Below are 25,116 nucleotides of genomic sequence, written 5' to 3' on the forward strand. Positions count from 1 at the left end.
ATAGTATGGTGATGTCATGGCTCTTGGTTTCCATGCTGCCACAGGTAAGGAAAATTTTTATGTGGGCTGAAACTGCTTGTGAGATATGGAAACAAACAAAGTCCACCTATTCAGAGCAGAGACACTAAGCCAAGATATATCAACTGCAAGTTGAATCCTCTACTCGCGAGCAGGGGGAGAGGATTCTCTCGATGTACTATTCTTATTTGACATCGATATGAAAAGAACTTGATCACTACCAGAATGTGAATTGGAAGTGTGATGAAGATGCAAAGGCATATAAGTCACTTGTATCTTAGCAACGGGTCTTTGCCTTCCTGCTATGGCTGAATCCTTCATATGAGTCCATCAGGGTACAGATCTTGGGTAGTAAAGACTTGCCAACAGTTCAGGAGGTGTATGCCTTAGTGCAATCAGAATAAAGTAGAAGAAGTGTGATGAATTGTGTAGAAGGGGAGTCAGTTGCCCTAGCTGTCCAGGGAAATTCAGATACAAATGTCGGAGGTGCTTTTAAAAAAGGTTACTCTCAGAAGAGAACAGATGATAAGAGTAAACTTTGGTGCACTCACTGCCAGAAGACATGACACACGAGAGATACATGTTGGGATCTCCATGGAAAACCTAAATGGGCACATGATTTGGGTAAGAAGTCAACACCTGATCAGGGCAAGAAACCAAGCCCGCAGAATAAGAAAAAGTATAACTTAGCTAATATGGCGTCAAAAGAGACTAGTCCATTGGTAACTCGGGAGAGGCATCCCAGTTCTGACCCTAAGGAAGAAATTATCAACTCCTTTCGTGACCATTTGGAATTGTATGGTAGGACTCTCCGCCAGATGGATTCTGGTCCTACTCCCTCTACCTCTTTCACGTCTACATCAGGTAACGCTGCCACTGCCTTCCATGTGTCATCTCATACCACTGATTCTCCTTGGGTTATTGACTCTGGAGCCTCAAACCACATGACCGGTAAGTCAAATTTATTTCAGACATATAACCTTCTCTCTAGAAGAGATAAGGTGAGACTAGCTTATGGTTCTTTCTCTACCATAGCTGGCCGAAGTACCATACCTCTCCCGCTTGGCCTTACCATTCCTAATGTACTGCATGTTCCGAAATTACCTATTAATTTGTTGTCCATTAGTAGTATAACTCACTCCTTGAACTATTCAGTCACTTTTTTTCCGTCTTCATGTGTGTTTTAGGATTTGGCCTCGGGGAAGATGATTGGTAGAGGAAGCATGGTGGATGGTCTCTACGTGTTGGAGAATAAAGCTGGTCTTGTGGCTATAGAGTCCATGAGTTTGTCAAGTGAGAGTCAAGCCTATTTATGGCATAGTCATCTTGGTCATCTTTCTTTTGAGTCATTAAAAGTTATGTTCCCAAAGTTGTTTGAGTCCTTGTCAGTGAGTCAGTTACAGTATCAGGCATGTCAATTGAGTAAACATTGTAGAAGTTCTTTACCTTTGAGAAATAAAAGATCTGAATTTCCATTTCATATTGTTTACTCTGATGTTTGGGGCCCTGTTACTCTACCCACTGAGGCTGGATATAAGTACTTCATTACCTTGATTGATGATTACTCTAGATACACTTGGGTTTACCTTATGCGACCTAAAGATGAAGTGCCAAAAATTGTGTAAAACTTTCAACGCATGGTGTTCACTCAGTTCCAAACTGAAATCCATATCTTCCAGTCGGACAATGCGAAGGAATACTTCCATAGTGATCTCACGGAGATTTTTGCTTCGAGTGGATCACTTCAGCGAAGCTCTTGTGCCAGGACACCCTAACAAAATGGTGTTGCTGAACGAAAGAACCGTCACCTTCTCGAAGTAGCTCGTGGCTTATGTGCCAAAACGTTTTTGGATGGATGTAGTTTTGTGTGCTACATACATTATCAACAGTATGCCATCTCGGTTACTAGAGAATAAGGCCCCACATCAGCTTCTATTTCCTACAGCTCTGTTGTCCACCATTCCGATGTGTGTTTTTGGGTGTCGTTGCATTGTCCATGTAGAGAAGATGGGCCGAATGGCCCATAGGCTGTTACTTTATATTATCTTTATGTTCTTCTCTGTAATGGGCCTTATTCTGGGACCATACTCTTCTGTGTTCCTTTTTTGTAATTTCTTGTCCAACTAAGGACCTCTCTTGTAATTACTCAAAAGTTAACTTAATAAAAGAGTATTAGAGTGTTAGAGGGAAGATTAGTTCGAACTCCTCATCCTCTAACTCTCATTGGCATAGCTCCTCTCTCTCTCTCTCCTTCTCTAATCTTCTCTTGTTAGTTTTTCTAGTTTTCTTGCACAGTCTCATACTTCTAGGACTGTTTTTCAACTTGGTATCAGAGCGGAACTGAGCCTGTCGTGGCTCTCATGTGGTTGTAGTCCAACCAACTGCATGAGGGTGTTTTAGGGTTGGAAGTTTAGACTCACTTGCCTGACTCTTGGAGGTCATTGAAGGGTGCCCAAGACTCTATTCGCTTGGAGATTAGTTTGGTGACCAGGAAGAATCAGAGAGATAGATTGTTCAGCCTAATTTGAAGCTCAAATCAAAGATTCATACAACCGTAAGTTGCTTCAGTTATTGTTGAGTTGTTGCTGGGTTATTGTCTCCATGGATGTTACCTTTGATGAAATTTCTCCTTTTTATGGGTCCTCTCAGGAAGGACATTGTCAACAGGGGGAGAGTTTGTCACAAGTGTTTGCTCTTCCTCTCCCTGTCCCAATTAAGTCTCTTGATAGGCTTGTGTCCTCACAAAATAAATCAAGGGAGGACCAGTCACTTCATTCTTCTTGTCCTAGTACTCCTATCTCTTTACCTCCTCGTCCTACCTACAATCCCAAGGTGTATCAAAGGCAAAGGTCCATAAATAAGCAGGTTGTTTCTCTTACAGCAAATGAGCCTCATACACTTCTAATCGCAGATGAGACAATAGGTGTTGTTTTAACCTCTTTGGAACCATCTTCCCCGGATCTTGATGTTCCTATTGCTGTTAGGAAAGGAAAACGGAAGTGCACTGCACACTGCATTTCCAAACACCTTTCTTATGACCTACTTTCTCCTTCATACTTTGCCTATCTCTCTTCAGTTGCTTCTAACCCTATTCCTAGATCTGTGTCAGAAGCTCTTGAGATTCCAGAATGGAGAGACGCCATGCAATCTGAGATGGATGCCCTACACAAAAATGATACTTGAGAAGTGATGGATTTGCCTGAAGGGAAGGATCCAGCTGGTTGCAAGTGGGTCTTTACCATTAAATACCGGGCTGATGGGACTATTGAGAGGTATAAGACCAGACTGGTTGCCAAAGGGTACACACAGACGTATGGGATTGATTACTTGGAGACCTTTGCTCCTATTGTGAAGATGACATCTGTGAGAGTTCTCTTATCTCTGGCAGCTCACTTTGATTGGCCCCTTTATCAGTTGGATGTAAAGAATGCGATTCTAAATGGTGACTTACATGAGGAAGTCTATATGTCTCTCCCTCCAGGAATGTATGGAAATGAGATGCAAGGAAAGGTATGCAAATTGAAGAAATCTCTTTATGGCCTCAAACAGTCTCCTAGAGCATGGTTTGAGAAATTTAGAACAACACTTGTTCAATTTGGCTACACTCAGACACAGTCAGATCATACTCTTTTTGTGAAGTGAAGTGAATCCGTGGCAGTCTATCTCATTGTGTATGCTGATGACATTGTTGTGACTGGTGGTAATATTGATGACAGAAGAGAAGTGAATCTGTGGCAGTCTGATGCTAGCTGGGCTGGAAATATTGATGACAGAAGATTCACTTCAGGGTATTGCAGTCTGGTGGCTGGTAATGTTGTCTCTTGGAGGAGCAAGAAACAATCAGTTGTGGCCCGATCCTAAGCAAAAGCAGAATACAGGGCCATGGCACATGGAGTCTCTGAACTGTTGTGGCTAAGGTCATTGATGGAAGAACTCGGGATTGATTATGATGTTGTACTGTGATAATCAGGCTGCCATCAACATTGCCCACAACCCCGTACAACATGATAGAACTAAACATATTGAGGTTGATACACTTTATTCGAGAAAGAGTCTCTTCAGGTGAAGTGTGTCTTCCATTCATTACCTCTGAAAGACAATTGGCAGATTTCCTCACTAAAGGTCTTCCCAAGGCAAGGCTTCAGCATGACACTAGCAAGCTGGGCATGATTAACATCTATGCTCAACTTGAGGGGGAGTGTAGAGAAGATGGGCCGAATATCCCATAGGCTATTACTTTATATTATCTTTATGTTCTTCTCTATAATGGGCCTTATTCTGGGCCCATACTCTTCTATGTTCCTTTTTTGTAATTTCTTGTCCAACTAAGGACCTCTCTTGTAATTACTCAAAGATTAACTTAATAAAAGAGTATTAGAGTCTTAGAGGGAGGATTAGTTAGAACTCCTCATCCTCTAACTCTCCTTGGCATAGCTCTCTCTCTCTCTGTCCTTCTCTAATCTTCTCTTGTTAGTTTTTCTGGTTTTCTTGCACAGTCCCATACTTCTAGGACTGTTTTTCAACTATCCATAACTTGTCCCCTACTCGAGGTAAGCTTGATCCTCGGGCTATTCCTTGTGTTTTCCTTGGTTACCCTTTATATCAAAAGGGGTATCGCTGCTATGATCCTACCTCTCGCAAGTACTATGTTTCCATTGATGTATCATTCTTTGAGAATCAACCTTTCCTCCCGGTTACTCCTCAGGGGGAAAGTAGGGTTGAGGAGAAACGGGCGGCTCAAACTCAACTACCTCCTTTACCCAATCCTCCATTCCGGGTTTTTTATCGTCGCCATAAAAGCCAGCAAAGCTCAAGAAGCGTGGAACCTGACACTATGCAAACAACATCATCGGATTCACCAGAGGCAGATCCGTCTCATCAGCCAGGTACACTTGCTCCTATTGATATGCCTGTTCCACTCAATGTTGATTCACCTGCCATCAATGATCTTGATATTCCTATTGCTAAGAGAAAGGGTGTTAGATCTTGTACCACTAATCATCCTACCTCTAATTTTGCGTCCTATGATCACGTTTCACCTTCATTCTGTGCATTCCTCTCTTCTGTGGACAATGTCCCCGTTCCTAAGAATGTGGCGGAAGCTTTATCTAAACCTGAATGGACAGATGCAATGCAGGAAGAAATTGATGCATTATACAAAAATGGCACTTGGGAGTTGGTGGACCTTCCTGAAGGAAGGAACCAGTGGGTTGCAAGTGGGTGTTCACAGTGAAATACAAGGCTGATGGAACTGTTAAATGGTACAAGGCTAGATTGATAGCAAGAGGTTTTACACAGGTATATGGAGTGGACTATGCAGAGACTTTTGCTCCAATAGCCAAGATGAACTCTATCAGGACCCTTCTTTCATTGGCAACAAACCTTGACTGGGAACTTCACCAATTGGACATCAAAAATGCTTTCTTGAATGGTGACTTAAGAAGAAGTGTACATGATCCAACCTCCAGGTTTCTGTGCCAAAGGCAATGAAGAAAAGGTGTGTAGGTTAAAAAAATCTTTATATGGGTTGAAACAATCACCTCGGGCTTGGTTTAGTAATTTCCATTTAGCAGTTCAACAGATGGGGTTCAAGCAATGCCAGTCAGATCACATTCTATTTGTGAAAAGAGGTGAAGGGAAAATTGCAGCTCTTATTGTGTATGTGGATGACATAGTGATCACAGGAGATTGGGAGGCTGAAATACGGAGACTAAAAAAATTCTTAGCCACTCAATTTGAGGTGAAAGATCTAGGCCCCTTACGTTATTTCCTTGGAATTGAAGTTGTCCGCTCTCACAAGGGCATCTTTATTTCCCAATGGAAATATGTACTAGATCTACTAGAAGATACAGGCAAGTTGGGGGTAAAACCAACTGACTCACCAATTGAATCTAAGCATCGACTAGGAGACAGTCATGGAGAGTTTTTGAAAGATGTGAAGAAGTTCCAGAGACACGTAGGGAGACTCTTGTATTTGTCTATGACCAAGTCTGATATTGCTTATGCAGTGGGTGTCCTTAGTCAGTTCATGCACAATCCTAGGACAATTCACTTTGAAGCTGCAGGGAGGATCCTTAGATACCTCAGAAGTTTCTCGGAGCTGGTTTGTTGTTCCAGAAACATGGTCACTTAAAGGTGGAAGTATATACTGATGCTGATTGGGCAGGAGCAGTCGATGACCGAAAGTCTACCAGTGAGTATTGTGCCTTTGTAGGAGGAAACCTGGTCACATGGAGAAGTAAAAAACAAAGTGTGGTGGCTAGATCTAGTGCTGAAGCAGAATATAGAGCGATGTCTCATGGGGTTGCTGAAATCATGTGGATAAGAAATCTGTTAGGTGAACTAGGTTTTGCAGTGAGCAATCCTATGTCACTCTACTATGACAATAAAGCTGCCATCAATATTGTTGTTAATCCAATCATGCATGATAGGACGAAACACATTGAAGTGGACAAGCATTTTATTAGAGAGAAACTTGTAAATGGAGAAGTGTGTACTCCATATGTCAGCTCAGAAGAACAACTTGTAAATATCTTCACCAAAGGTCTTCATCATGTGCGGCACAATGATTTGTGTGACAAGTTGGGCATGATTGATATCTATGCTCTAACTTGAGGGGGAGTGTTGAAATAATTTAGTTATTTGTGTTAGGGTTTGTTTGGCTAGTTAAAGTGTTTTTCTTTTATTTCTATTATTTCTGTTATTGTACTCACAGCAGGGGCACAAGAGTCTTTTCCCTTCTTATTTCTGCCGCCCTATATAATATAATAAAAGTTGGCACCGCCAGCACGGTTCTATTGCTCCAAACTTTTTCTTCTTCCTTTCTTCCTTCTCCTTTCTCTCTTCTTTCCTTCTCTTCTCTACTTCCTCATATTTCAATCGGATTTATTGTCAAGATTAACAAAACAAGGGAAGGGGGACGAAGAGGAGGTAACTGTGCACTCCCCTCAAATTGTTTGAACTGATTCTGAGGTGATACAAGATGGGGAGGTAAATATAGAAAAGTTGGTAGAGAGTGAAGTTCAGATTGGGAAATCACTTGGATTTCCCAAAATGGTGTTCGAGAAATTCAAACAGAAGAAGAAAGAAGAGAAAGAGAGAAAAAGAGAAAAACAAGGGGTGGAACGAGGAAGAGGAAGAAGAGGAAAATTTGGACGAGAACGAGTAAAGAGTAGGACAACGGGGGGGAGGGGAAGAGGGATGAAGATTCTCAGTTGGAATGTGAAAGGTTTGAGGGATGGAAAAGACGGGAAATGTTAAGAAATCTAATTAGAAACACCAAACCAGATGTGGTGTTGTTGCAGGAAACAATACTGGAAAATTCTGACTTGAGATTGAAACTGGATATTTGGGGAGAGGAAGGTGGAGAATGGGTGGACGGGATTTGTCAGGAGGGGTTGTGATAATTTGGAGTAAGTCTCCAAAGTTGATTTATTGGAAAATTTCTGGAATTCAATTGAGTTACAGCCTTGTAATGTAGATGCATTCTCAGTTTAATGTTTTTGACATGTAATTGAAGTATTACTTGATGTTGTTGGTGGGTCATCTAGACAACCAATGTGATAGGATGTAACCTTTCTTTTAATAAATTTTCTTTCTTCTTGATTCCTCAAAAGAAAAAACCAATCAAACTGACCAAACCGAACCAATTTGACCCGATATGGTTGATTTCTAAAATGTTTCAGTCCGTCTCAGTTTAGAAAGATGGAAAAAACCAATTACTCGATTTGGTCCTAGTTATACCTTTTGTAACCTGACGTGAAACCGACCCAAACCACTACACAGACACACACACATTTCACACTTTGACAACTGCTATTTTCCCTATTTGTCTTTTCAGCCATGTCTCTCTCCATTCAATTTGGTAAAAAGTAAAAGGTGACTAACAATAAATAAAAGAAAAACCGTAACTCTATGAGAATGAAGAGACAACATAATTAATGAAGACTGACACTACAACTAGCCAATTGCAATTGTAGGGAGCATAGGTAGACGGGCCCACTTATTTAAGATTGACATTTTTACGTTACTAGTAAGTGTGCACATGCTTTGCACATGGCAATTCTAGATGATGATAATGATAGTAATAATGTATCCAAAATTTTCTATAAATTTTATGTATTTTTTATTTTTTATTTTTATATTTTTTGTTTTTTATTATTAATCGGATGTTGATTGCAAAATCTAAATCTGATTAGATAAATAGATCATCCAAATATGTGATAATTAGATCAAATTGTGAAGCTCCAAGTATCATTGGCAGGCCTACATATTGTTTTATCTTTTTGATGTATCTTTTTTTTTTGTTAATTTATTAAAAAAATGTAAGATTTAAATAAAGGCAATTGAATGAGGTAAAAAGTAGTAGTTCAATTTACAATTTAAACCTTACGATTAAATAGGGACTAAGTTCAAAAATGAGTATGTATTTTAATCAAAAGAAAGTTCCACAATCTTATTCATATTTTTAATGGTAGTGTAAATATAGAATTATAGAAGTGATGAATTTTTTCTATAATTTTTTTTGTATTTTTGTGTGTAAAAATAATTTTGATATGTCACACTTACTTTTTGTTTAATATTATATTATACATGTGCTTGAATGCTTTTTTTTTGCAAAATTTATGCATTTTTTTATTATTTATTTATGACATTAAAGGTTAACACATTTAACCCAAAAGTTGGACCATTTATTACTAATTTTTATATTTCATTTTTGGCTAGTTCTAAATTATGTATTTCATTTTCATTATCAATAAAAATAATTCTTGTTTATTACACTTATTTTTTAATTTGATTAATAAAAATATCATAAATTTGTCTTATTTTTTATATTTTTATAATTTTCCATATTTATTTCCATTTTAAAAATTTTGTTACCTAAGTATGACTTCATAGGTTGATTTATTTTACTCGGATGGTTGAATATATGGTTTATATTGTTACAAATATTGACATAGATCTAATTAGTAGCATTTATTAGTGAAAAATAACTTAAATGTAGGATTTAATAGCAGAAAATGGGATTTAATACCTTAAGTATAAGGCTTAATGAGAGGGGGTTAAATAACGTACAAAGTAATAACTGAACTTACATTTTCAACCCTTATAATTAGACATGGACTAAGTACATAAATATGAACATTTTAGTAGCCATTAAACTTGACATTAAAGGTATAATAAAATGACTTTTATACAATTTCTCAAATAAAGAAATAGAGGGTAATTTTAGTCTAAGAAAAGTTTCACATTGCATCCACACTCTTATATATAACTAGTAATTGTGCACGTGGGAATTCTAGATAATGATAATGATAGTAATACTATATTCAAACTTTTCTATATAAAATTCATGTATTTTTTATTTTTTTTGTTTTTCATTACTAATCGCATGCAGACCGCAAAATTCAAATCCAATTATGTAAACACCTCATATTGGGTTGGAATGTTTTGGGTATTATTAGCAAGCCTATATGTTTGGTTGGACTCTTCTTTTTGTAATTTTTTTTTCTTAGTGTATCATTTTTGGTTCATTTATCAAAAAATGTGAGATTTAAAGAGAGAACTGAATGAGGTGGAACGTATTAATTCAAATTACATTTTAAACCTCAATTAAATAGGGATTAAATTCAAAGGAATGTGTACTTTAGTCAAAAGAAAATTCCACAATCTTATTCATATTTTTAATAGTAGTGTAAATATAGAATTATAGATGTGTTCTATTTTTTCTATTTTTCTAATTTTTATTTTTGTGTGTAAAAAAATTTTGTTATGTACACTTATTTTTGTTTAATACCTTAATTATATAATATTATACATGCATCCATATGTTATTTTTGTAAATTATGTATATTTTTTAATTTTTGTGTTTTTATATTTTATTAATTTTTATTATTTAATTGTGACATTAAAGGTTGAAACATTTGACCCAAAAGTTGAACTATTAGTCTCCGCCCAACAAGAAAATAATTTCATTTTCGGTTTAGTTTTAGATTATGTATTTCAGTTTCATCATCAATAAAAATAAATTTTGTTTATTACACTCATTTTTTAATTTGACTAATAAAATATCATAAATGTGTCTAATTTTCTATATTTCTTTATATTTAAAAATTTTATTATATGACTATGACTTCGTGGATTGACCAATTTGATATGGACAGTTGAATTGCTTAATCATCACTTGGATAAAGAGTGGTTTTTATCTTTGAATAAGTTTTAAAATATATGAGTTTATATTGTTAGAAGTACTGGACATAGTAGCATTTATTAGTGAAAAGATAATTTAATTATAAGATTTAATAAGAAAGAATGGGAGTCAATATCTTAAATATAAGACTTAATGAGAGGGAATTAAATGAGGTGAAAAGCATTAATTGAAATTACATTTTCAAACCGCATAATTAGAGATGGAATAAATACACAAATATGGGCATTTTAGTCAAAAAAAAATCCACACCCTCATTCACACTTTTTATAATAGTATAGATAAGCATAGATTTCAGTTCAGTTTAATTAAAACTGATTAAACCGATGTGAAGCAAAATGAAACATGAGGTTGGTCAGTTTCCGTTGGCCTTAAACTTAACTTGATTGTTTTGGTTCGGTTGACCAAATTAAATGCAACAGAACCGAACCAACCCGTTAACAGCCCTTGAAGTAAGAACCAGAAACAGGCAGAAAATTATGAAGATAAAGGCAGACCATTCCAGAAGAAAGCAGAAAATACCTAGACATAATACAATTCTAAGGGATGAAATGCTAGGAAACAAATCTAAAATCTCATAGTTGCAGGTGCAGTCTTTCAACCAGTCTATGGACTCCAGAACTTTAGTAATGCACATTTCTTTCTTCTATCTATTGCTATTGCAAATGCAAAATTAAACTAAAGAAAGATCAGTTGTATTGTTGTTGCATCTTTAATGGAAACTTTTCCATATAAGAACCTATCTTCAATAACTAGGGCTTCAGTCATTCAAAAGGTCTTGGTTTTTGTTTCTTTTAAAAGTTGATAGACCATTTAAAAAAGGCAAACTTATAAAAGGCCGAACCCTAGCCCAGGTGCATCAAGAGCACACTTTTTGACAGGGATTTTTCCTAGGTTCAAATGAGGTGTATGTCTTGCCTAAGGTGTTTCTTGCTTTGGCCTAGAGAGTAGAGTGAGACTCATTATTTATTATAGGATGGATGAGATTACCATGTAAAGGCCTTTAGACATGGTAATCTCAGCTTTAGTATAATGCAGGGAGAGCTGATATGTTTGTGGCTCAGCTTTAGTTGCCGTTTTTGTTGGCTTACAGTTCTTCTCACAACTGGTGAAGGAAGGCTTGTACCTATGATAATATCACATTTTCTTTAACTAATAATAAAATGCTTTGAACTTATCAAAAGAAATCAGGGCAATAAGAATGGAAGTAACATGGATGAGTAAATTTCAGTGTCCATTCAAACGTCAAGACTTCAATGGGTCACTAAAATGATTAGTGAATAAAAGCAAACATACAAACAAAAGTTACGGACATACTAAGAGGGAAAGCTTCATGTCTTATGATTGATGAATAAACTGAGAAGTAGCTATGGGAAAACTAAACCAATTTTCTTCCATAGGATAACTGCTTGTGAGACCTAGAAAGCAAGGATTTTTGCTGGTTGGTGATAAAAAAACCTAGATCTTGTAGTAAGCCTAAAATACATGTCTCATCAGGAAAACAAGTTTAAATTGTCCAAGGGAAGAAACAAAGGTGAAGTAGGTAAGAAAAAGGATCATTTATTAAATTGGGGAATTGCCTGCAAGAGTAAGAGGGAAAGGTGGTTTAGGACTAGGTCGCATCAAGGAAAGGAATTTAGCCTTGCTTGGAAAGTGTCTTTGGATATTATAAAGGAGCTGGACTCTCTTTGGGCCTCTATAATCCACAGTAAATATGGAAAGATGCAATTGGTAGGGTATCTCGCAGTGGCTCTGCTGCTTCTCCGCCCTACACCCTTGGAAAGGTTTTGCCCAAACCCTTTGGTTTTGCCTCACATTTGGTTCAGCTTAGGGGATGGCAACCTCATCAAATTTTGGGCTGAACTTTGGTGGGACCACCAACCTCTTAATGAAGCCTTCCCTAGGCTCTTCAAACTCATCCTAAATAAACAAGCCCCTATCTCCTCTGTCCTCTCCCATGACAACAATGGCCTAACCCATAACTTAACTTCCGTAGAAACCTTACCAAACAAGAAATTTTGGAAGTTCTCACTCTATTTTCCATCCTAAAAAACGTATTTCTCTCTCCCTCAGCCCCAGACAAGGTAGTTTGGTCCCTTGCCACATGTGGTTTTTTTTTTTTCTGAGAAAGGTAAGGTAATTTTGTTCATAAAAGGTACAACATACAACCAAAGAGGGAAGCATAAACAAACCCCTGAACAAGCACTCATAAATCCCACAAAAAGTGTTCAGAACCAGGAACACATTCTGATTACTGAACTCTGTTACAGAAGACAGCCAGGAAGCTAACCTAGCAACAGTGCATAAATCGGCTCGTCAGGACTCTACTCTTTCTTTGATCTCTAAACAATCTGTTATTCCTTTCTGTCCACATGGAGCCAATCACAGTGGCTGGAATAGTCTTCCAGATGCATTTTCGTTTCTTAGATATCCCCAGGAGATACCAACTACAAAGCAGATCCTTCACCGAGCTTGGCATTACCCAACCAATCCCAACCGCTTTCAGGAAGTGAGACCATAATACCCAAGCAGTTGGGCAGTGAATACACATGATCAATGCATTCCACGAGTTGCCCACGCACCCCACAACTCAGATCTTCAATAAGAACACCTCTCCTTGCTAGGTTGCCTCTAGTCAGACATTTGCCAAGAGATGATGCCCAAACTAAGAAGTTGATTTTTGAAGGAGAGGAAGGAATCCATATTTGTTTTACAGGAAAACTTGGACCCCCTCAAACCACTTAGACCATCAGCAAAGGACTTGACTGTAAAAATGCTGTCAGCACTCCATTAAAAAGTCCACTGATCATGCAGAAATGGATCAAAAGAGAAGGCACTTAAGCAGTTGAGAAGATTGAATGCACCTCCATAGAAGGCATCAAAAGACGTATCCTAGCCATGGTGAATTTTTGGATGTTCACTAGTAAGCACTTTGCAGATATCAGCTATGATGTTCTGGATAGAACATGATTGGATGGGCCATCAATTCAGATAATAGCCCTTGTCAACTTAGCCATTTTCTTCTTGAAATAAGTGAACTCACCTCCTTGCTAGGCTGCTGTTTCAGATGTGTTGAGAATGTTTGGGCAAGGGAGTTTTAGTCTTTTCATCATCTTTTTGTATTTGGGTGCCCAAGTATGGCCTTTCTGGTAATTTTTCCTTCAAAATATAAATAGCATTTTTGAAGGTGTGAGTAGTAAGAAACATACACCCCTTTGATACATTCTTCTTCTTCTTCTTCTCCCCTCTTCTATTTTTCTACAAACCGAAGATCTACAACACTAGATTTACAACTTGGTATTAGAGTAGGTAAAGGCTCTTGGGAATACCTTTCCTGCTGCCCACGAGATGAGTTGCTGATGTCAGACTGCCGCCGAATGATGTCAGTAGTCCATACAGGTGTCAGTGGTAGTCAATGAATCCTACATGGTTTGGTTCACCCTGATTTTATAAGTTTTTTTCTATAACTCTCATTGTTGTTTGAAGCTTCTATGATTTTTTGTGGATTTTTCGAAAAGAATCGCAGAAATTCCAAATCTAATGCTGAGCCTTATACAACATGTTTAATGGGGTTTTCTACTGCAAAACCTAGACCATTTGAGTTGTTTTACATTTTGGGAGTGATGGGAAGTGGTCCCGTAATTTTCTAAGCCCTATAAATTTTTGGGTGATTTTCTTCTCCCTCTATTTTTCCGCCAACCTAGTTTTTTGGCCTCCTTGTGTCTCTTAACCGTTTGGTGACCTACTTTCTTGGGTCTTTAGCTTTGGTTGAGTATTGGGGGTCTTTTCGGTTGACGAGAAAGTGTTTTGATAGAATATGGAATCATCCAAGGATGTATAGATGGTTTCCAGTGTGCTCTGGGAAATGTAAATATTTCCAGTGGTATGATAACCACGATTAAACTTGATGGAACCAATTTTTTGGACTGGTTCCAATCTGCTAAGCTTACCATCACAGGGAGAGGTAAATTGGGATTCATTATAGGAAAGGAGGTGAAGACAAATCTTGAATATCCAAAATTTGCAAAGTGGGAGCAGGATAACTCCCTTGTAAAGTCATAGTTGATTTGGTCAATGCAACCTCATATTGCCCATAACTACATGTTTCTTCCAACTGCTAAAGATATTTTGGATAGGGTTGTTGCCACCTATTCCCAAATTAACAATACTGCTAGAGTATACCAGCTTCGAAGGGAAGTTTGCAATATGCGTCAGGGGGAGAGATTTGTGGCTATGTATTTTTCTTCTCTACAGTCTATTTGGGAAGAAATGGATCATGGGAGGACCCTGAAGATGGTGAGCAATATCAAATGTACATAGAAGAGAATAGAGTCTTTGATTTCTTGGCCGGTTTGAACCCAAAGTTTGACTTTACTAAGCAACATATTCTTAGTGTTGGCGCTATCACTCTTGCTTCCGCATACCCTCTTGTACAAGGGGAAGAGAGTAAATGGACCGCCATGATGTAGTCTCTTGTGATTGATCACTCTGCCTTCATGCCATCTCAAACCCAAGCAAAATACTAGTAAACACCATGTTACTGAGAAGGTTGAGGATGTTATTTATAATTATTACAAGAATCCGAGACATACTAAGGAAAGGTGTTGGAAGCTCAATCCTCATTTAAAACTGGAAAGACTCTAAATTGGGAAGAAGGGCAATGCTCACTTGGCTATGATTGGTAATGATGCTCAGTCTTCTAATGCTCCTGACTCCTCTAATGTAATGGATAAACTCTGGAATATCCTATTGTAGGCTTGCAGCTAGAAAAGGGTGGTACATCCTCCTCATCTGGTTATGGACCTAGTAATCCATCTAGTTCATATGCTAAGACAAGCATTGCACTTGCTTGTTCCACATCTTTCAACCCATGGATTGTAGACTCAAGGGTTAGTGCCCATATGACTGGTATGCCTTTACATTTTACCTCATATAAGTTAACCCCAGGGAAGGGTAAGATTGCTATTGCTAATGGATTTCAGACCCCTATCTCAGGTCAGGGTGAAGTCAAACTCACCCATAACCTATCTCTGTGATCCGTTCCATGTGCCTCAATTACATAAAAATTTGTTGTCAATTAGTTCTCTTACAAGATCCCATAGTTGTCCTCAATGTTTTAAAAGGCGTGGGAGGTGTACTGCAACAATGATGTGTTGTGTTCGATTGTTCTCAATTATTGTTCCAAATCTGTCATTTATTTTTCTTTTCTTGATTTGTTGTTTATTTTTTCTATGTGTGAAACTGTGAATGAATACTCGGTTAATTTGCTTATCAAGATGAGATACCACCACTGTTTTGATGGTATTGGAAACACAAAATTTGTTATTTAAAACTAAGCCAATGTTTTTTTGTTTTTATTTTTCCTCAAAACAAAAAACAGAGATCAAAATGCCAACTGCTACCATACTTCATACCATGTACCCATGTTTTAGACTTCTTAGTCTTGAATTACCCCCAACTCTCCTTACTGTCTGTTGTTAGATTTGTTTCCCTGTATCTACAACAAAGTTAATTATCTTTTCTTAATTTCCAATTTAGATTGCCCAAAGACACATGTTAAGGATGTAATTTCATGGCATTTTTCAATAGTTTTCAGTTCAGATTACATCTCTCTCATGCACGTTACAAGACTTTAGTTGTTTTTTTTATGAATAATAATAAATTTATTGATTCAAAAACAAATTTAGAGTGAGTTCATACATCATCCCAACGAGAGGCGCAAGCTGCAGCCTCTCCTTGAAACTTACAAGTAAACTAGGAAAGAAAAACAAGAATCACAAGTAAGCCCAAAAAAAATTCTTCCCTATTTACCCCTTGCTTAGCTAACATATCTGACAAAGTATTTGCTGATCTTCCCACCCACTGTACAGTGACCAACATATTCCTTGTCAACCAACTAAATTTCTTCATTTCATTCTTGTATCGCCACATAGCCTCTTCAGAATTTTTCAACCAACCCACCACCACTTTGGAGTCCCCCTCAATTATTAGTTGTTATACCCCCAGCTGGTTTGCAAATTGCACCCCTTGTACAGTAGCTAAGAGTTCTACCCTCCCAAGGGACCTGAGTAAAGCAACAAAATCTCTCCTTCGCATTTCTCAAATCACCCCCCATTCCAGATAAACCTGGATTACCCATGCTACTTCCATCAAAGTTCAACTTTAGTGAGCCTTCGGATGGAGGAGACCAGCTTGTAATTGATTTGTCCTTTAGAGATGAACACCTCACTACTACTGACCAATTTCTCCAAAGGTTATTAAAGGAAATTTGATGAAAGATTTCCAAGGTCTTCAGCCAATGTATTGCCCTATTTAACACACAGTCTTTCAAATCATGGCTGCTCCTTTCCTTTTCTTGAAAGATTTTAAGATTTCTTTCTTCCCAAAGAATCCAAATCAAAGCAGCACGAGCACATCTCCACATAACTCTCCCTATTTTTGTAGGCCAATAAAAGGTAAAATGGTTGAAGAGCATGTGAACTTCTGCTGGTAGACTCCAACTACCCCCAAACAACGAAAGTAGTCAACTCCAAAGGTCTGCAGAAAAGGGACAAGATATTAATAAATGGTAACAATCCTCACCGTGAGCTCTACAGAGGATACACCAATTAGGAGAAATACAGAGGAAAGGTCTTCTCTTTTGTAGGTTATCTGAAGTGTTAACTTTCCCATGGAATACTTCCCAACAAAATGCCATAATTTTTGGGGGAACTGGCCTACATCAAATTTCTTTTGACAATAAGGGTTGGTGAGTAGAAAGTTGAGAGATGGACTTGAAGAAAGAAGCACAAGTGAAGGTTCCATTGGGTCTAGGAGTCCAAACCCTCTTATCTGGCTTGGAGGGATCCAAACAAACCTAATTAAGACAACCAAGCAAAGCAGAAAGAGAATCAATTTCAACATCCCTAAGACCTCTACAAAACCCAAAATCCCAAGTAGGACCTAAGGGTGTTCCCAAAGGTGAGAAATTTTGAAACCACCTCTTTTTTGTACAAAGAAATAGAAAAAAGCGAAAGGAACAAATCCTTTAACAGTGTGTCTCCTACCCAAATATCCTCCCAAAAAAGAACAGAGTTGCCAGAACAAACTTCATACCTAATCAAATTGAGGAATTGAGGAAGGGTGTTGTGAATAGCCTTCCAAGGTGCTACTAGGTTAGCTTGCCTCGATACACCAGCATCCCATCCATTCTCTAACTTCCCATGAATGCTTCCCATCACCTCATGCCACAATCTCTCTCTTTCCAAAGGCCATCGCCATAACCATTTCCCTAACAGGGTTTGATTTTTTCTAGTTACCCTCCCAAGTCCCAAACCCCCATCTTCTTTACTTCTACACACAATTTCCCAATTAACCAAGTGATCATTTTTTTCTTGTCCCGACTCCCATAAGAAATCTCTCATCAACTTCTCTAGTTTCCTAGATTCCCTAACTGGTATCCTAACAGACAAAAAATAGGTAGGTAAGTTAGCCAAGGTAGCTCTTATTAGGGTAATTCTCCCTCCTAAAGAGATATAATTCCTCTTCCATGAGGCTAATCTCTTCTCAAACTTTTCTATCACTAGGATCCAAAATCTACTCTCCCTAAGATTTGCCCCTAAAGGAAGCCCTAAATATGACATAGGCCAAACAGAAGTGGAACACTCAAGACACTCCGCAATAGCCTCGACCTCCCCCACCTCCAAATTTATACCCGCAATGCAGCTCTTTTCCAGATTTATTCTGAAGTTAGAGATACTTTCAAAACCTTTTATTAGCTCCTTTAGGTTTGCTACCTTTTCGCTAAGACCTCCCTCACAAAAGATCATTAGGTCATCTGCAAACTGAAGGTGGGTGACGGGAACTTGGTGTCTCCCTATTCCCCAACCCCTAATGGCATCTTCGTTGTCAGCCTTAGTAATGATCCTACTAATCACATCAGCTACTAAGGTAAAAAGGAAGGGTGAGAGTGGATCCCCTTGCCTGACACCCCTGCAAGCTGGAAAAAATTCCCTCACCATACCATTTACCAGAATAGAGTAGTGACAAGTACTAATACACCCAAAGATCCAATTACACCACTTGTCCCCAAACCCACAATTTTGCATAACCTCTAATAGAAACTTCCAGTCCACCAAATCATAGGCCTTTTCAAGATCCAATTTACAGATGAATCCTCTCTTACTAGACCTTTTCATTTCCTCCACACACTCATTCGCAATTAAGATCTGATTTGTTATTTGTCGCCCTTGAATGAAAGCCCCCCGTGTTTCACTAATGATAGAAGGGAGGACTATTTTGATCCTAAACGAGAGCACTTTAGCCAGAATTTTATAGATGCTTGTCACCAAACTAATAGGCCTAAAATCTTTTGGGTGGTTGGCATCAATCTTCTTAGGTATCAGGGCCAAAAAGGTGGCATTAATTCCAGGGCTTATAGTGTGATTGTCTGCAAATTCCTTAAAGACTTCAACTAAATCCTCTTTCACCACCTCCCAACAGTCTTGATAAAAGTCCATCGTAAAGCCATCTAGACCCGGAGCCTTGGATCTATCCATTAGAAAAACAGCTTTCTTAATCTCTTCTTCCTCGAAATCCCTTTCCAGCCACCTTGCCACTCCATCCTCAATTCTTGGCCAATCCACCCTTTCCATGACTACTCTCTCACTCAAAGGTCTTCTATAAATCGATTTGAAGTGGTCTACAAATTTTCTGGCTATGTCATCCTGGTTGGTAATTACCTCCTCTCCTATCTCTAGCTTGGTCACAAGATTCTTTCTTCGTCTCCCATTTGCCAAATCATGGAAGAATCTAGTGTTCCCATCGCCTTCCTTAATCCACTTGTGTCTAGATTTTTGTCTCCAACTGATTTCTTCCCTCAATAACACCTCTTCCAAATCCTTTTTCAATTGTCTCCTTAACACTCTGTCCTCCTCGGTCAGCCCATTTTGAGATTCCTTTACATCCAAGTTCTCTATGCAAGACATTAGGCACAGTTTTTGCTCCTCAATTCTACCAAACTGATCTCTATTCCACTCTTTTATTTTGGCTCTCAGCCTTTTTAATTTCTTATGGAACTTGATCCCCTTCCATCTTACCCCCCTCTCCTCCTCACCCCACCATTCCTTCACTTTTTTCATAAAATCTAGATGGGTGAGCCACATATTTTCGAATCTAAAAGGTTTGGGTCCTATAGAAAATGACTCAGTACCTATTTGGATAGGACAGTGATCGAAGGTGACCCTAGGTAACGCTCTAGCAACCAAGTTTTCCAAACTATTCTCCCAGGCAAGGTTAAATAAGAACCTGTCCATCTTTGAACACAAAGGGGTTTCCTGAAGGTTGGACCAAGTGTAACTGGCTTGCAGCAGAGGTATTTCCTTCAATTCACATTCTTCAATAAAACCATTAAATTTCCTCATGCTTGCTGAAATTACCTGTTGGGGATTACTGGTTTCATCAGAGAATCTAATGACATTAAAGTCCCCGCCCAGGCACCAAGGACCATCCCATAGCCCCTTGATTGCATATAGTTCCTCCCATATCTCATTCCTCTCTATATAGGAATTAGGGCCATAAACATTGGTTGACCCATACACACCCATTCTCTACATTCTTACACTTAATGGAAACTGAGAATCTGCCTATCAATTCTTCCACTACTTCCACCAAATCCTCCCTCCACAGTGTTACAACCCCCCCCCCTCGAGGCTCCCCAAGAAGGAGACAAGCTCCAACCTAAACCTCTAGATCTCCAAAAACTCCTCACCCATCTCCCATCTAATTCCATCAATTTGGATTCTTGTAACAGCACAATATCAGGTTTTTCCCTCCGAAGTAGGTCTTTGATCACCCTTCTCTTTCTTGCACTCCCTAACCCTCTTACATTCCAGCTAATAATTTTCACCGAGACAACATAGCAAAAAACCCATGAAAAGGCCATAGTCTCCTCATTGTACGCCCTTCCTCCTATCCCTTCCACCATTGAATTCTAAATCCCCCTCAATGTCTGAAATTAGCCTTTCCACTTCAGATCTTTTTTTCTTATTTATTCCTTCCCCCCCCCCCTCCTTCCTAATATAACAATCATCCTTTTTCTTTTCTCCATCCTTTCCAGCCAATGTCTGAGGAAGAATTTGACCCTACTCACACTTATTTTGGCTACAGCATCTTTCTAAGAGTCCTTCCTTTTTTTTTCCTCCATCATTGTACAAATCATCTCCCAAATTCTGTATGCCTCCCCCTTACCACTTCCTTCTAACACCCTCTCTCCTTCTTATGTAAAATATGTGCTCCACGAAATAGTAAATGAGCCTAGAACTAAATTCAACATGATCAATGACAATGTCATCTTGTAGAAGATCCATTCCCTACATCACATCAAGACTCACCTAATCTTTCGGATGACCACACCCACAAGATCATCAGCAACCTAATAAATACACAAATTCCAAAAGGACAAACCGCCACTCATGAAACATACTGTTCCCCTATTTTTTGAAGGTGACAGTTGTACTAAGTTTTCTTAAAGAATTAATGGAAGTTATTGTTTCCAATCAAAAAAAAAACATATTGTTCCATCTTATATGTAATAAGATACTGAATTCCCTTCCCAAGGATAGGGTCAAGCTAAATAGTCAATTCCAAAATAGTCTTACATGTAATAAGACACTAAACCCCATTCACAATCAATGGTTGTTTTTGTTTTGGTAGTCATTTTGGTGGTTATGACCGTTTTTTACTTGCTTAAATGTTGTTGCAAGTATTTGCTTGTTATGAACATATATAGGGAAACTATAAGTATGACATGGTAGTGTTTGACTTTGAGAGCTACTTTTGCTAACTTAAATACTACGAATATGCTATATTTTCAATACCCATGTTGTTTCTAATATTGCCATGTCAGCAATGCCACATGGCAAGATTCAAATAATACTATGCCATGTCACCCCATAAATAGGATTGTGTTGTGGAGTTGGAGAAAGCATGGATTTTATCCAAGTGGTCTAAAATCAAACATCCTGCAAAATTTTCTCATCAACAAAATACTAGAAACAGATTTTATAGGATAATAGATCTTAGCAAACAAACACAGGGTACCAAAAATGAGAAAATAAATTTTCCTTTCTCACCCCATCCCATTGTTTCTCGGTAACCAAACAGACCATAATAGAATTTTAGCCTATTTGAAAGGATGCCCTGGTAAAGGGATGTTGTATTCTAATCATAGCCATCTAAAGATTGAGGCTTACATAGCTGTTGAATGGGCAGGGTTCATTGATGATAAAAGATCTACATCTGGTTATTGTGCCTTAGTTGGAGGCAATGTCGTTTCATGGAAAAGTAAGAAACAATTAGTTATTGTGTGTTCTAGTGCTGAGGTAGAGTACAGGGCAATGGCTCATGGGGTGTATAAACTACTCTGGTTGAAGACCATATTGACTGAAATGGGCAAACACTTTATTAGACTATATTGTGACAATCAAATAGCCATAAATATTGCTCACAATCTTGTTCAACATGATCATGCAAAGCATATTAAGGTGGTCAGACACTTTATTAGAGAAAGAATTGCTAACGGAGAGACTTGATTTCCATTTGTAAGTTGGAAGACCAACTAGCCAGTTGCCTCACTAAAGGTGTTCACCATCCAAAGAAAGTTTGCTAAGAACCTTGTCAAGCTGGGGGCATGATTGACATATATGCTCAGCTTCAGGGGAAGTGTTGAGAATGTTTGGGCAAGGGTGTTTTAGTCTTTTCATCATCTGTTTTGTATCTGGGCACCCAAGTATGGGCTTTCTTGTAATTTTTCCTTCAAAATATAAATAGCATTTTTTGAGGGTGTGAACAGTAAGAAACACACACCTCTTCGACACATTCTTTTTCTCCTCTCTTCTCTTCTTTTACAAACCCTAGATCTACAACTCTAGATTTACAAGTAGATGGATCCCTAGAAAGTTTAATCAAAGAGAAGATTTTTTAGCTAAATCAGGCTCTTAGATGACTTTTCTATATAGCGCTGATAGATTTCCAGATGTGTGAAAGGGCTTCTTGTTTTTTGTTGCAAAGCCCTGTGCTTCTGTGCATGTACATCTCTTTTTGTTGAACAAAATCGTTACCCACTTACCCTTTCTCAAAAATAAATAAATAAATAATATTACATTACTGCATCTGTTTCTTTGTAGAATGGACTTAAAATTTTTAAGAGTACAATATTTCAGTTATTATTTTTGCTTGTTCTACAGCAAAAAGACTAAAACTTTGCTTTTTTCACCTCTTCTAATTTGTTTAAATATAAATTGCAAGAAAAACAAAGTTTTCAATGGTACAAGGGGCAAAAATATAGCTCAAATATTTCAGCTGGAAAAAAAAAATCTACCCATTTTACATTGGAGCTTGTTCGTTTTATTCATTTTAGCTTATATTACTAATTGAAATACTTGAAGAATTTTCTATTAAATTCTGTCTTCTCTATTACTAAGTAAAATGCATGAAGAATCTTCATCACAAGAAGCCCCCAGAGTGGAATAGCTTGTTCACTTATTCATTTTAACTTCTAAAACAGCTATTCCAGGTAAACAGCCATAACATCTTCGAAAGTGATTGCTTTACTAAAGCCTCGGTAATAGTATGTTCTTCTATTTCAGAGCGGGCATTTACAAACCCACAAAGTATTAAATTTAGCAAAGTCACCTTGAAGGGCCAAAAATTTGCGACTAATACAGAAAACCCAAATCATACTTCTCTTTCTTATCACGAAAAAAAGATCCAGGAGGTTAGTCAATTATACACACACACACACACACACAAAAAGCAGTAGAAGAATTCTTTTCATTTTTGTTTTCCATTCATGTGTTCTGTTTCTTAAATCTGAAATTGAATACCTTGACACATGAACTTTATCAAAGTTCAAACCCGAGAAACCCAGATAAGGCCCTAATTCCTTTGAGACTGGAAAATGGTTCGAAAAGAATGACACATATTCCATGGTTGTAATTTACCTTAAATGAAGCTCGATAAGGAGGTAAAGGGTCAGGAGCCCGGATGTCCTCGGCTAGAACTTTACCAAGAGCGTCATGAAGCGGCAAGATGACGGTCTGTAGACGCTGAGCGATGCTAAGAACGATGCGAAGAGCGTTTTCCATTGAAAGCATCGTTGAGGGAGAAGACACCGGACAGCTGCTTGCACTGCGGATGTTGTCATCTCCATTTGCCTCCATCTGTAGCCGGCGAGTACTTCCTTTGATTTTCCCAAATATCAACTGTAACAAGTATTTCGGTGCAGCTCCGAGCAGAAATGCCTAGTCAGAGGTGACTCAAAGGAGAAAATGACCGAAACAGAAAAATAATGTTTCCTTCTCGGTTCTTACGATGCAAATGACGATATAGTGCGTCAAAGGAGAAATGACCGAAACAGATGTTTCGTTCTTACGATGCAAATAACTACTTTAAAATTTTTTTTGGGGTAAAATGCAAAAACTTCTTATCAATTTTCTGACAATCATAAAAACCTCCTCCATGGTTTTATTGTAACAAATGCCTCCCCAGAATTTTTTGAAAAACTGAACAAAAACTTCCCTCTCGGACCCACACAAAAAACATTAGCTGATATATAATTTTTAAGGGTAAAATATAAAAACCTCCCCTGAACTTTCAAATAATTCAATAAATACCTCCCTTCCATCACTAGTCCATAGGGAAACGTTAAATTGAAGCATTAGTTTTTTTAAATACCCGTTCTACCCTTTTGCAAATTAGTTTACATACATTTTTACTAAAATACCCCTAATTGAAACTCAACAAAAATCTCCTTCGATCTCTTTATCCTCTTTCATCTTTCTTCGTGGTCAGAGGCCCTAGACCATGGTGAGAGGCTAGTGCGCTTAATCTCTATCTCTGCTCTTCTACTATTGTTTTTTGCTGATTTCACTATTTCTCTAGATCCTCCTCAGATCTCACCGGCTCCTGCGCCTGACACCGAAAACCCATCTCCCTCTCCCCCCACCTCTTTACCCCTACCAACAAGGCTCCCTCATTTGCATCTTCTATCCAGGCTTCTTTACTAGATGCCAGCTCTCTTGATCACAAACACCCACATTGAGGATAGCAATTAGTATGGAGTACTGATAGTATACATGTGAATTGCTCTTCACTTTGGGCAGATCAACTCTAGCCTCTAGGATTGAAGAAATAAAGGACCAACTTGTATAATTTGACATCTTGGTTACATAAATCATTCTAAACAAAAGAACTCAATTAATTATCACTTCTCTTAAATACTAAGAGCATGTCCATCTTTGCTTGAGGATTCAATGCCTTGCTAAAATAGTCATGCTCACTGATGCCAGAGCAAACACCATATGTTTTCCATGTATTTTTCCACAAGTGGTGACTCTCTCTGTTTGGGTATTTGATGCTAAGCCAATAGCTATACATGTGAATTGCTCTTCACTTTGGGCATATCAACTCTAGCCTCTAGGACTAAAAAAACAGAGGACCAACTTGGATAATTTGACATCTTGATTACATAAATCATTCTAAACAAAAGAGCTCAATTAATTATCACTTCTCTTGAATATGAGAGCATGTCCACCTTTGCCTGAAGATTTAATGCCTTGCTGAAATAGTCATGCTCACTAAGGCCAGAGCAAACACCATATGTTTTCCATGTATTTTTCCACAGGTGGAAACTCTCGTTGTTTGGGTATTTGATGCTAAGCCAGTAGCTATACAAGCCCTTCAAGTCCAAGAGCTGCATTGGATCAACAAGAGAATATAATCATGATGAGAACTTTAAATGTGTATAGTCTAGTAAGAAATTCCTTGAAAAGGATGCTAATGCCTACAACGAGCTAGATCAACTCTGCTAATTAGTTCCATTAATGATCTAGTCATGAGATCATATATAAACA

At 38.1% G+C, this 25,116-nt stretch overlaps 1 protein-coding gene across 2 annotated transcripts in view; it reads right to left on the minus strand.

Annotated features, from left to right (window-relative positions):
• B73 (molybdopterin biosynthesis CNX1 protein / molybdenum cofactor biosynthesis enzyme CNX1 (CNX1)) overlaps nucleotides 1-23,619 on the minus strand; it is a 145,633-nt gene extending 122,014 nt beyond the window's left edge. For both annotated transcript variants that reach the window (XR_016104660.1, XM_088962871.1), the window contains exon 1: nucleotides 23,206-23,619. Coding sequence is in view for 1 of the 2 variants with exons in the window: in XM_088962871.1 (XP_088818997.1) it covers nucleotides 23,206-23,424 (219 nt within the window). In the remaining variant the exon portion in view is untranslated. The remainder of the gene's footprint in view (nucleotides 1-23,205) is intronic.
• Nucleotides 23,620-25,116: the final 1,497 nt, after the last annotated feature.

Source organism: Nelumbo lutea, chromosome 1, assembly GCF_056320005.1.
Source record: "Nelumbo lutea isolate HS-2025 chromosome 1, American lotus-T2T, whole genome shotgun sequence".
Lineage (NCBI taxonomy): Eukaryota > Viridiplantae > Streptophyta > Magnoliopsida > Proteales > Nelumbonaceae > Nelumbo > Nelumbo lutea.